Source organism: Pelodiscus sinensis, chromosome 23 (genome assembly GCF_052426305.1).
Source record: "Pelodiscus sinensis isolate ZL-2025 chromosome 23, ASM5242630v1, whole genome shotgun sequence".
Taxonomy (NCBI): Eukaryota; Metazoa; Chordata; order Testudines; family Trionychidae; genus Pelodiscus; species Pelodiscus sinensis.
This window is the reverse complement of record NC_143074.1, coordinates 2398924-2412186: the sequence shown is the minus strand read 5'-3', so window position 1 is coordinate 2412186 and position 13263 is coordinate 2398924. Positions and strand designations below refer to the sequence as shown.

Below are 13263 nucleotides of genomic sequence, written 5' to 3'. Positions count from 1 at the left end.
TGTATAATTGGGATTTTGTTTTACAATGTGAATTACTTTGCATTACTCAACATGGACTTTCTGCCACTTTGTCGCCTGGTCATCCAATTCTGTGAGGTCCCCTTGTAACTCTGCAGTTGGTCTTGGACCTAACGGGGAGCAAACTGCCGCCTCTCCGTCTGCCCCTATTTGCAGATCATATGGGCAGGTCGAACAGCCCTGGTTGCAGGCAGGCGGTGGGCGGGGGGGGGGGGAGGAGCTATATATCTCTGCACTGCCAGGGCCTCCACTGACCAACTACCCTGTTCCCTGTCTTAACCAGTTACCCATTCCCGGGAGGGCTTCCCTCCCCACCATGACTGACTTTGCTTCAAAGCATTTGATGAGGGACCTTGTCAGAGGTTTGCTGAACGCAAGGGCCCTGTTCTCCTGGATTCCCCTTGGCACCTGCTGCTTGTCTGCCTCACAGAAATTCTAGTCGATGCGCGAGGCCTCGTTTTCCGTTACAAAATATCGTCTGGTCACCTGGGCCGGCAGCTGCACTGACGCTTCGTCCACCAGCCTTCTGCCATGGCGTGTTCGAGTTCCCGCCAGTCGTGGGGGACCCGGGTCTTAGCCTGGTTTTATCAGCTTGTTCTAAACCCCCTCAACCCCTCACTTTGGGCCATGCCGGCTGCATGTCTGTCAGCCGGGGGTGCGGGGCGATGGGGGGTGCCGTCTGCTCCCTCCTGTGACGGCGCGTTGGGGGTCCCCCGTCTCCTGCACCCCGAAATGGCACAAACAGACTGCACCTGCCGGTGGAATAGAGGAAGTTTATTGCCTCTCCAGGATACAGCACAGCACAGATGGAATCTGGTCACATAGCTGGGCTAGGATGCCTCAGGCCCCCTTGAGATGGGGGGAGACTGGGCCCCTAAACTCCAGCCCCTTTCCCTAGGCTCTCCTCCATGCTTCCAGCCAGCAACTAAATAACCCTCTTCCAGCCCTGCCCCCCAGCCAGGGCAGCATCCACCTTCCTTTGTTCCTCTCCATGGAGGGTGTCTGGCCATACTGGTTGAGATATCCCTTTGCATAGTGACTCATCCTGTTTTGCTGGGTCGTGGTACCCACGGCAGCCAGTGGGGGTTACCCCAGAGCCAGCAGCATAGAAACCAGCCAGGTACCCCCACTATGTCACACCTCCTACCGATGGTCCCTGTTCGCTCCCCTCACTCCTGTTCTCACCTTGCACCGAGATGCTGGCGCTGTCCCCGCGAGCCTGGCGTGTTCCTGCCCCGCGCAAGGTAGCGGCAGGTTATTTCAAGCTGCTTTCTGTAGGACTGACCCCTGCAGCACAGTAGCGGATTGGCGTGGGGGCGCACAGCAAATTCTCTGTACAGCACCTAGCTCCAGGAGGCCCAGCCAGGCACGTCTGCCCAGAACAGGGCCGCTGCTGTAGGAGGACGCTGGGTATGAACTCCCGGCCCTGTGGAACACGGGGGGGGGGGGGGGAGGGGAAGAGGCGAGTCCCCGGGATGGAAGCGAACGGTTTAGTCTCAGTCCCCTGCTGCCCTGACTGCCAGCGACCAAGCGGGTCAGGGGCGTCCTCCCTGCCCTTAGTGGGTCCAATGAGTCACCTGGACGGATCAGAAACTGGCCCCCTTGGGAGGAGGAGACACGGCTCCAGGGCTGTCCGGGAGCCAGCGACATGGGCCTTCAGGGCAGCAAGAATCTGCAATGGGCTCACGTCCTGGGGGCAGCTTGGGGCTAAGGGGGGCAGGAAACATTTCTCCTGGGCAAACTCCAGTGCAAGCCAGTGTCTCCCTCTTAGGAACCGTTCTCTTTGGGCACCTGCCTTGTGGTGGCACCTTCCCCCGTCCCGGGCTGGCCCCTGCTGCGCTGGGAGCTGTGTGCACCCAGCCAGATGGTCCCTGCCCCCAAGAGCTGACAGGCTCCCTTAGGACATGGGGCGGGGAGGGAACTGAGCAGGATCCAAGGACCTAGGTCCCTTCATGGCTGCCATGCAGCTTAACAGCAAAGCAAGCCCAAGAGGGCATGGGGGCAGGGCAGGGAAGAGCTGGAGGCAGGATGTGTTATGGGAACGGGCACCTGGGGTCAGGCTTGGAGCAGGCTGAGGAGGGGTGTCAGCCCCACACTGGTAGAGGAGGGGCTGTGGGGAGCCTGGGAGCTGAACTTGGAGGCTGTGGGGCTCCTGGAAAGGTCATGCCAAGGGTTTCCCCGCCACGGGCTGCAATGGTAAGTCTGGCTGTCTGCACCAGGCAGCCTCCGGTTCACGCAGAGGCGTCCGGGAAGCCCCGTGTCTTGCAGACGTCAGGTCGATCACAGTGCTCCCTTCTGGCCTCGTAACTGAGCCCCAAGAGTAATCTGTGATGACGCACGTCTCCCTTCGGGGAGTGCACCGCGTGGCTGCGGAGAGGTGCCCGGTTGTTTTGGTTTCCTGTTGTTGGCACTGGGAGCGCAGGGGGTGTTGGTGCTGGGTGGGTCTCGCTGTGAAATGCTTCTAACCACAGTTCAGCGAGGTGTCGTTCTGCACGGTCTCAGGCTTGCACTTCGGACGCTCCCCGGCTTCCTTTCAGCCCATCAGCACAGAGGTGTTAGTGATTGTGCAAGGCAGCAGCCTGTTCCCGGAGGCGAGAGCGTGACCCCCAGCTCCTGAGCAGAGCCCGCTGAGTCGGGGCCGTTCGACTGGCAGGAGGGTCTCGGGAGTTTGCAGCTGGCTTTGTGACCTGGGGAGAAGGGGAGGGGGCAGAGGGTGGGGACGGTGACCTGGGGAGGGAGGGAGGGGTTGGGGGAAGGGGCTGAGGTGCCAGAGGCAGGCTCTGGTCGACAGGTTCTTACCTAGGTGGCCTCCTGCCTGCCGTGGGTTGCTCCCTGCAGCTCTCCGCTCTGAGGGCTGGAGAGAGGGGGAGGCTTCACGCGCGGTCCTCGCCCCCAGCAAAATCTCTCCGCTCCCATTGGCTGGTTTCTGCAAAGCCTCCCAGGGCAGAGAGCAGAGAGCCCCAGGGAGCAGCCAGCTGCTTCAAGCAGGGGGCTGCTCTGTGATTGTGGGTCCCGGCAAAAAATACCTGTCCAAGTGGAACTGGACGGGGGCATTGGGGCAGTGGAACACAGACCTGAAATGCCGCCTGTGCAGCCTCCCCCCCCCCCCATCCCAATGCCCGGTGTAATTGACACCCGGACGGCCCCAACGCCTGTCTGCACGGTGTATGTGTGGGGCGATGGTTGGAGAAGAGTGGTTTTGTTGCTGTCATTCAGCTAATAGTTTCTGACTGTCTGGGAAGGGCTCTCCCAGTAAGCCAGTGAGTAAGGATCTAAGTCCCCCGGCTTTGCCTTGCTCTGGGCTAGCCTAGGCTCGATTAGACCTGCTGCCGCTGCACTGGCAAGGCTGGTCGGTGCTGACGGGAGGGGCGCTCCCCTTGGCATAGTAAATCCACCTGTGGGCGCAGCGGTGAGAGACGCCCCCTCCGGTGCTTCGGTCGGTGTTACCTACGTCACGGGGGGGCTTGTCAAACTAGGTCTGCAGCTGCTCAGGGGAGCCCTTTCTTCTTACGCAAGCCGGCTCTGTACGAAAGCGCCTGAGCGCGAGCCGGGGGCCGGGCAGGGGGCTGGCTCTTCTGGCTTCCCTGCTTGGTGAGAGACAGACCCCTTTGGTGACAGGGGTGCGGATGTTTACAAGCAAGTGGCTGATTCCTGCTGGTCCTGGCGCTGGGATGCCCAGGGGCTGTAACCCTGGAGACCCGGCCGGCCTTGCGGAGGGCGACAGGCCTGGAGTACGCTAATAATAGCAACCCACGGACGCCGCGGCCAGAAGGGACAGCGCGCTGATCTAGTCGGCCCCAGGTACCAGCCGGCGCCGGCCCTGACCGAGTTCCTAGAGCAGAGCTTTGTGAAGAGCATCCCGACCTGAGCCGCCAGTGCCGGACACCCCGCCTGTGCTCCGAAGGTCGGTGACCCTTATTAGTAACACTTATGGGGCAGGCGGTTGGGTTTTTATCCACAGGAATGTGCAGGCCTCCGTCAGCCTCCTGATGCCCCGACGACCCGGCCGGGGGCCGCTGGGTTGGGCAGCAGGGGTCTGAGGCAGGGAGAGGCGCTGACTTCCCAAAGTGCCTCACCTGGCCCGCCCAGGCCCCATTGGCGTCCCCCGGACCCCCCACCAGTCTGCTGTCGTGGGGCCGGAAGCTGGAGCAGGCAGGCTGGGGGCTGAGCTGGGGCCACTCTGGCTGCCCAGTGCTGGGGCTGGCGGCTCAGCTGAGGGGGGTTGGGCCTTATTGGTCCAGGGGGCGGGCGGCGTCGCCCCAACCTTCCCAGGCTGTGCTCGCTGCCTGGGTCTCCAGAGTCTGGGGCAGGCTAGAGCCACAGGAGTGAGGGCCAGCGGCCAGGTGGGGGGGCTGGGCAGGGGCCAGTGGCCAGGTGGGGGGGGCTGGGCAGGGGCCAGCGGCCAGGTGGGGGGGGGCTGGGCAGGGGCCAGCGGTCACAGGTGTGGGGGGCCGGGCAGGGGTCAGCGGTCACAGGTGTGGGGGGCCGGGCGGGGTCAGCGGTCACAGGTGGGGGGGCCGGGCAGGGGCCAGCGGTCACAGGTGGGGGGGCCGGGCAGGGGCCAGCGGTGCCCACTGGGGGGGCTGGGCTCTGGTGGGCATGGAAGGGGCAAGGCTTGGGGGAACTTTCCTCCCGAAGCCAGGGGCTCCCCTGCCGCCCGTGGCCGGTGGCCTGTCCTGGCTGAGGCGTGGCAGGGCGGCTGAGTGCCAGCACACGGCACAAACAGGCTGACTGAGGTTGGCAGAGGAAGGGTGATTCACCCGGGTGCTGTCTGCAGGCAGGAGGGGGGCCGCCCCGCCCGAGGTGCAGAGGAGACGCTGCTGTTGCTAGGGAGAGGCGGCCGTGGGCTGGTGAGATGCTGTAACGTGCTCTCGGCAGGGCTGGGCTTGCCACAAACCGACCCACGTCCAGTGTTTCAGGGCCACGGCTCTCGCCGGCTCGGGGCCTGCCACGGCAGCGCACGGCCAGGCCCCTTTGAGAGGTCCTGAGCCCTGGGGACCCACTTCCCGTGGGCGGCTTTAAAAATCGACCCCCTTGGCAAAGGCCTGCCCTGAGGAGCCGGGCGGGCTGTGAGCGCCACAGCACTCAGGGGCTGCGGCGTCCAGGCTGGCGCGGCTCCGCCCAGGGCTCCGCGGCTCAAAGTGGTGCTCTGCAGGGCCCCGGGCAATCCCTGATGGCTCCCTGCGGCAGTCGGCTCATCCAGCATGGGCCCCGCCGAGCAAGGGCGGGCAGGGACTGCTCCTGAGGGGAGCGTGGATGCTGGGAGGGGAGCCGAGAAGGGGGCCCAGGAGGGGAGCTGAGAAGGGGGCCTGGGAGGGGAGCCGGGGGCCCAGGAGGAGAGCCGAGAGGGGAGCCGGGGGTGCAGGGGGCCCGGGAGGGGAGCCAGGGGTGCAGGGGGAGGGGGAGCAGGGGGCCCAGGAGGGGAGCCAGGGGTGCAGGGGCACAGGGGCTGGGCAGGAGAGTCAAGAGGGGAGCCGGTGGTGCAGGGGAGGCAGGGGCACAGGGGCCGGGCAGGAGAGTCAAGAGGGGAGCCGGTGGTGCAGGGGACCCTGGAGGGGAACCAAGAGGGGAGCCGGGGGCCCAGGGGCCCGGGAGGGGAGCCGGGGGCCCAGGGGAGCTGGGGAAGGAGCTGGGGGCCCAGGGGGCCGGGAGGGGAGCCGGGGACCCAGGGGAGCTGGGGAAGGAGCCGGGGGCCCAGGGGGCCGGGGGAGGGGGGAGCCGGGGGCCCAGGGGGCCGGGAGGGGAGCCGGGGGCCCAGGGGGCTGGGAGGGGAGCCGGGGGCTGTGCAGCGGTGTTGGCCTCCCTGGCGGGGCTGAGCAGTGTTGGTTTCAGTTCCTGGAAAGCGCGGGGGCAGGTCGTGCATGTGGCTCCTCCCTCACCTCCAATCATGCCTTCTGCGGGAGCCTGCCTGAAGGGTCTGACTGTGACGGGGGGTGACAACTACAGCCCAAGGGGAGCCCCCCACGGCGGGTCTGTCCCTGACTGGACAGGCAGAGGCTGTCCCATGATTTACTCTCACCTGACGCCGTGTGTGGCCTCAAAGTGGAGCAGCCCAGCAGGTTCAACAGCCTCCCTGCAGACTGACAGTGCAGTCGGCTGTGACCGTACGCGCCCCCTCGGGCCACCAGCGCATCCTAGAACCACAAAGGATCAGGAGCCATCGCGTCCAGCCCCCGCCCAAAGCAGGACCGACCCAACTCAACCAACCCGGCCCGGGCTGTCTCAGGCGGAGGCTGAAACCTCGAGGGATGGAGACTCCACCCCCTCCCCAGGGAACCCAGCCCAGCGCTTCCCACCCGCCTAGGGAAAGAGTTTTTCCTAATCTCCAACCTAGGCCCCCCCCCCGCAACTTGAGCCCATTGCTCCTTGTTCTGCCCCCCCCCCCCCGAGAACAGCCTCTCTCCACCCTGTCTGGAACCCCCCTCGTGTAGTTGCAGGCTGCTCTCACCCCCCCCCCCCACTCTTCTCTTCTGCAGACTGAACAGACCCAAACCCCTCAGCCTCTCCGCGGAGGTCATGTGCTTTGGCCCCGAATCACTTTCGTTTCCCTCCGCTGGCCCCTCTCCGATGCGGCCACCCCCTCCCTGAAACGGGGCCCAGGCTGGACCCCCTGCTCCAGCTGTGGCCTCCCCAGAGCTGCATAAAGGGGAATCATCAGGCCCCGAGATCTGCTGGCAACGCCCCTCCCAACGCCCCAGTGAGCGCTCAGCCTGCTTGGCTCCAGGGGCTCCCTGCTGCCTCCTCTCCAGCTTCCCACCCACGGTCGCCCCCAGGCCCTTCTCTGCCCGGCTCAGAGCTGCTCCCGTCCCTACGCTGCAGCGGGGCCCGGGGATTCATTCAATCCACAAGCAAGGGGCGACCCACGTGCTCCCGGAGCAGGCGCCAGACTGCCCCAGCCTGTGTCCGCTCCAGCCTCAGCTGGCCCCCGGCTCTCCTGACAACCAGCACCTGGGAAGGGAGACTTGGTTCCTGGCAGCAGCCCCACCCTTGGGCCCCTTTCCTGCCCCTCTTCCTTCCTAGCGCTCAGAACCCCGACGCGGGCTCCGAGAGCAACCTGCCGTGAGCCCCTGCCAGAGGCAGCGGGGAGCAGTGTCCTCACGGCGGGATGCTGGGAGCAGCCGGGTCTTGGAGGGGCGGAGAAGACCCTGCTGGGCGGGGCCGTTTCTCCAGCCGCTCCGCTCACTCCTCTTCCCCCCGAGACGAGCGTAAATTCCCATCTTTAATCCAGGCTGCAAGACGGGCGCCCGTGCTCCTTGGCCGGGCACCTCCGGGAAAGCAGCCGGCAGGGCTCAGGCCATGGCCACTGCCGGGAGCCTCGCGTCAGAGCGAAACCAGACTCAACGGCTTCCTGCCGGAGGTGTGAACGCTACGCAGGAGTGAGAAACCACAGCCCTGGCTGTATGAATCGTCCCAGCACTGAACGGGCTGTGATTGCTCTTGAGACGGCTCTGCCAGCGCCCACCACGGCAGCTCCGCCGGGCAGCACCTGGCACGGCCCACGCACGAGCAAGACAGGAAACCTCTGCTCTCGGCACAGCCAGAAGGGTCACATTTGCCCCGCCCCCTAACTTTGCTCCTCTGCCCCATATATTCCTGAGGGGGCAAAGGGGCGCGACTAGCTGGTCCCCAAGCAGGGGCTGGCAAACCCCAACTTCCCAGCCCGGCAAAGCTCCCTGGCCAGAGCCGAGCCTGCCCGCCCCCTAACCTGCAGGCACAACGCTCGGCATGTAGCACCGTGTATTTTCAAGGCACCAGTGAGAGCTCGCAACAGCCCTGCGAGGTAGGGGAGTCCGTCAGCCCGTTCTAAGGGGAAGCCGAGTACCGCCCCATGCACCGGTCCCAGCAAGAACCAGTCAGAGGTGAGCCTGGTCCTGAGCGTTCTTGGCTTCCAGCCCCCGCCCTGCTCAGTTGCCCACCAGCGATGACTGGCCCAGCTAGCCCTTTTCCGCTGCTGCAGACAGCACAAGCACCCAGCTCCGAGGAGCCTCCGCTCGACCCAGCCCCGTCTTCTCACGCCCGGAACCAGCTCTCCAGGTCGGAGTAGATGTGCCCCTGGGCCAGCTGGGGGTATCTGGTGCAGATGGTGCAGAACCGCTCCCTCCAGTCCGTGTAGAGTTTCACCCCGTACTTCTTCCTCCACTCGAAGAAGGCCCTGTAGCGGCTGGAGTTCATGGTCTTCAGGAAGCTGGCCAGCTCCTTCACGGAGCCGAAGTCCTTGACGTGGATGAAGGAGTCGGCAGGGATGAATTTCTCGTAGTTGGCGCGGGGCGGCCCTAGCACCACCGGCACTGTGCCGGCCAGCAGCGCGTTCCTCCACAGCTTCTCCGTGATGTAGTCCTGGTGGACGGAGTTCTCGAAGGCCAGGTAGAACTTGTACCGGGAGGTGGTGGGCAGCAGGCAGTCTGGGCACAGCGGCTTCTGGTTTGCTTTCCCGTACACCTCCACGTGGAGGTGTCTGGCCAGCTCTTGGTAGACTTGGGCTCTTTTCTGAGCCCGGTGGTAGTTGCTGATGACCCAAGACACCAGGCCGGTTTTCCTTGGGATGTCCACGCTGGCGGATGGCCGGGGCACAAGCTCTCCGTATGGCATGAAGATGTCCGAGTCGCGTCTGTAGGTCATCACCCAGTTGAAGGTTCGGTTCCAGCTGGCCAGGGCCTTAGTGTTGGAAGGGGACTCCAGAGTAACCCAGACCCAGTTTTGTCCAGGAGGCCTCTGCTCTGTTGGGAGTCTTACAGTGCCCGTCTGCAGCTCCCGGTGATGGAACACCACCACATCTGCCTGGCTGAAGAGCTTGCGGTCCCCCGTCAGCTGGCAGCCCGGGATCCTGTAGCGATCTGCGCACACGTCCACGCTCTGGTTCAGGGTGTCCTGGAAGGGCCAGTGCCAGACCAAGACTGTCAGGGGTGTCTCAGGCCTCAGGACTCTGCCGGGGACCACGGATTGGTAGCCAAGGAAATTCATGTGCCAGAGGACGCCTGCGAATATCGTTGCACTGGCGAAGGCCTTCAGCATCGGCCAGAAGCAAATCCGCATCTTCAGCAGCAGCTGACATCGCACCTGCCTTGCCAAGCTGCTGGCTGGGCCGAAGGGCTGGCAGGATTTCGGCTTCATGAACGGCGCGGAGTCCAGCCCCTGGAACAGAGAAGACGGACGGTGAAAAGCAGCCTCCGGAGCGTAGCAACGCACCTTCCGGGAGCAGCGTCCGAGCGGGCAGGCGGGTGGGGAGGAAGGCCGGGGGGGGGGGGGCAGGGGGTTAGCAGATGAGAGGGAGGCAGAGGGCCGTGCTGTTTGTGGCCCGTGCTCGCTTAGCTGTGGGGCGGGGGTTACAGGAGTCCTGCTGCCCCTCGCCCTGGCCCAGTGCTGCCCAGAGGGAAGGGTTGGGGATTAAATGTCAGCTGGGGATGAGAATTTGGTGCCGCTGAGACTGGCCTTGGGGGGAGCCTGGCAATGCCTGGGGCGGGGGGGCTGCTTTTTAGCAGGCGGGAGAGAGCCTGAGCCCCGGGTGAGCTGCAGCGTAGGCAGAGGTGCTCTGGGTTGGTTCTGCTGCCGGGCGCAGGTCCGCGAAGGGGATGTGGTTGCATGCTGGAGAGTTTTGTTTGCTGATGGTGGTTATAACTGTGATTCCTCTGAGGGGTTTGCAGAGCTAGGCCCTCGGCTGATTTTCTGGCTGCAGAGCTCAGAGCCTGGCAGCAGCCTGGCGGGCGAGCCCCCAACAGCAGGACGCGCACAGACACCGATGGGCCCCGTTCCATCGTCTCCACGCAGGCCAGACCAAAGGCCCACCCAGCCCAGGGTCCGGTCTGCCACAGCGGCCAGGGCCAGCTGCCCTCGGGGGATGGAACGGGGAATCCGCACGTGGCCCCTCCCGGTCACCCGTTCCCAGCCTGGGACATGCAGAGGCCGGGGACACCCCCCTGCCCGTTGGTCTGACCCAGGATTGCTGAGCTTTGGTTCAGGTTATTTCACCTCGTCTCTGGTTCATTCCTAGCCCCTGCACTGGCCGGGCTGCGGTGGCCGGCGATACGGGTTGAACCTCTCTCATCCGGCACCATCGGGACCAGACCGGTTCCAAACACAAGCGTTTTCCGGACCATGGAGGTCAGTATTTTCTAGCCGCATTACTCGCGCTTCCACTGCTCACTGTGCTTTGAGAGGCCGGGGGGGGGGGGGGGGGGCGAGGGATTAGAGCTACGGAACGGCACAGGGCCCTGAGAGGCAGGGCTGGGGCTCTAACAGACTTTACGGGACTGCGGAGAACTTGGCCACCCCCTTGAAAAGTGGCCGTCTGGCTCGCTGAAATCGATCTGCATGACGGCTGTTTCTGGATGAGAGAGGTTCTGGCTACACCACTCGCTGCCTGTCCCCGGGAAGCGCTGTCTAGCGGGAAGCACTGTACAAAGGGGAGGTGGTGTCGTGCCTGTACTACACAGGGGAAATGGAGGCACGGAGAGGGGAAGCAGGCTGGCTACAGCTACGCAGAGTCCGCAGGAGAGCTGGGAACAGAACCGGGGTCTCCTGCTGCCTGTGGGGCCTTGCCAGAGAACGCACGTCCCTGCACAAGGAAACACTTTCCAGGCAGTAGGTCCACGAGGTCGGCGTGGCAGGCGCTGCCGGGGGTCCAGCAAGGCCCAGCGTGGAGTGAAGCTGCCTGGGCAGCCGTCAGTCGTCCCGGCGTGTGCGCAGGACCACACAGTCGTTCCCTACCCACTGCTCTTTCCACAAGAGCCCCGCCTCCTCCCGGGTGCCAGACGGGGCCGAGTGGGCAGCGACCAGCGTGTCTGTCAGACCCTGCGCTGTGCCCAGAGCCGAACTGTGTAAGGCCGAGGAGGGGCGGGTGGTGGCTAAGGGAGCTGGCTGCTGCCCCAGGGGACTCCCGGGTGCCGGGCTCGTCACCAGAAGCAACACTTGGTGTGGCACCAAGCCCCCTGCCGAACAAGGGCCCTCCGAATCCGAACCCCTTTGGCCTTTCATCTCTGTCTTCCGAGCAAGGCTGGAACGGGGAATTAGCTAAGGGCCGGGCCACGTGTCGCACGAGGAGAAAACAACTCGGTGCTCGTCCACGGCGTGCCCGCTGTCCTGGGCACTGGGCCGGGGACTTGAGGCGAAACAGCGTTTGATCGTGTAATTAAGACTGTATCAAAATACACAGGCCCGGGGGGAGGGGGAGACGAAGGTTGAACAGCCAAGCTTACTTCAGGCATTTACTAGCTTTAGAGGACTTGACTGTGCAACCTTAGCACCAGCCTGGTGCTGCCGGGGGCTGGGGGAGGCGTCTACAGCCACGGGCGAAACGCAGGGAAAGTGTCAGGGGAACCCGGAGACGTGTCAGGCTGCGGTGCCCCACACCTGACATCAATACAAGTCACTGCCGTCGGTACACATAGTGCCAAGTGCTAGCAGGCCCGACGGGGGCATTTTCAATGGTGTAACTGCGAATCTCCTGAGGCTAGAGCTACACGGAGCCTGTGTCCTGGGAGAGCCGCCAGGCCGGGCGGTGGCCGTTCCATGCCGGTGTCCGTGTGCCACATAACTTACTCTCTTTCCTTTCCACCCCCGTGCAGTTCAACTGACTCAATTTGTGTGTCTAGACAAGCCCGTAGAATTGAGACTCTTTGACCACTAAGTGCCTCTTTGCTCGGTTTAGCTTTACCGAGTCCCCTCGGGGCGCCTGTCCCCCGTCCTGCATTGTACCACGTCGGTATTCCACAAAACCCACAAACTCCAGGAAAAGAGCAACAAAGGCAGCAGAAGCTGGACTAGAACTGAGGCAGCGGCCGTTAGGACCTGAGCGGGTTTCTGCATTAGGCGCACACGTTTAGGTTGAAATGTCCCCCGGCTTCGTTAATCTCCCCCCGCCAGGGCCGTGCCGATGTTTCACATTTTGCACATGTGAAGGGTGGATCCCCCCACCCCAGATCTCTGAAAACTCAGCGCCCAAAGGACGGGCCAGCTCTTGAACCCAGCTCAGCCCGCAGCGTGCCTCCCGGGGCAGCGTGCCATGGCGCTCACAGCACGCAGAGCCTCTTGGATAATCCGCCTTCTGGGGGCACGTTTTGCAATAGCCCAAAGGCGACTGGGAAGCCAAATTTCATTCAGTGTCAATGGAACCGGCTCCCGAGTCACTTGATTTTGTTTGTTCCTTTTATTGCCTCCCTGATCTGCGTATTTATTACAGAGAAACCCTTTAGTCCGTGGCATGGTCTTTCCCTTGGCCCGGCAGAAAGGCTGCTTGTGCATTTCACCACAGCCCCCCATCTCTAGACAATCTAGCACCAGGGATTTAGTTGCAGAAAACCTGAGGAGCCTGAAGCGATGGGAAATCTCTGGCCGCCTGGAGCCCCCTTTGCGGGAGGAGTGACTGGTAGAGGAGGACTCCAGGGCCCAGCCGACGGCCCATCTGGCGCGGGATTGCGGTACCTTGTCAGTAACAAGCCCTGGCAGCCCCAGCCCCAGTGTGCTGGCTCGCGCCGGGGGCTCGTTTTACCCCCACCCCTGCCCCACTACTTACCCAGGCGGAGCAGGGCTGGGAGCCTGGCCGGGTGACAGGTTGCTCCAGCGAGATGCCAGTTGTGCGGGGGGGCTGTGGGAGCCGAGCTGTGGTGTGCACGCTCACTCCTGCCTGACCTCACCGCGGCTCCCTGCCTAGCCAGTTACCGTCCTCCGCGCTCCCTCCCCAGCCAGGTGCTGGCTCCAATTTCTGCTTGTGCAGGGGGCGGCGAAGGCCGCGGAGGGACGCTTCTGTGCTGCCGTGCAACGAAGCCGTTTCACCTCCTGCTGATCTGCGAGGCTTGGGGGGTTTCTCTTGCCATTAACAGGCTGCAGTGGGGCAGCCGGCCGAGTCTGGAGCTCTCAAAGCACCTCAGAGGCACCAAAATACACCCAGCCTCCTGAGCGTGCGAGGGCACCACCATCAGAGGAAGTGGCTTTGCCCATGCACGCTCCTGCTGCTGTCTATTTTTGGTAGCCTCTGCGGTGCCAGTGCAGTTTCATTGGCTCGTGCGGGTGGGGGTTTGACAGCGTGTGCCCAGCGGCGCTGCCCCAGCGAGCGTTAGTCACTGGCGGTGCTGCCTCGCTGGGAGGAATCACAGCCCGGCCCGGCCACGGCAGGGGCTGCCCGCCTGCTGCCACGTTCCCCGCGGCGCCGCGCACGCCGAGCCCAGGCCGTGCCGTGGGGCTTACCTGCCGTGAGCATCAGAAGCACCGAGGGGTGCTGGAGGGGCTGCGTCCTGCGCGCCTGGTGCTGGG

General features: G+C 64.2%; 1 protein-coding gene across 1 annotated transcript; it reads right to left on the bottom strand.

The window, feature by feature from the left end:
* Window positions 1-6557: 6557 nt before the first annotated feature.
* FUT7 (fucosyltransferase 7) lies at window positions 6558-12920 on the bottom strand. Its single transcript, XM_089772957.1, has 2 exons — window positions 12527-12920; window positions 6558-9150 (listed from the first exon to the last, which is right to left on the bottom strand). Exon 2 carries the CDS (start codon window positions 9127-9129, stop codon window positions 8029-8031), a length of 1101 nt encoding a protein of 366 aa, XP_089629083.1. The 5' UTR covers window positions 9130-9150; window positions 12527-12920; the 3' UTR covers window positions 6558-8028.
* Window positions 12921-13263: the final 343 nt, after the last annotated feature.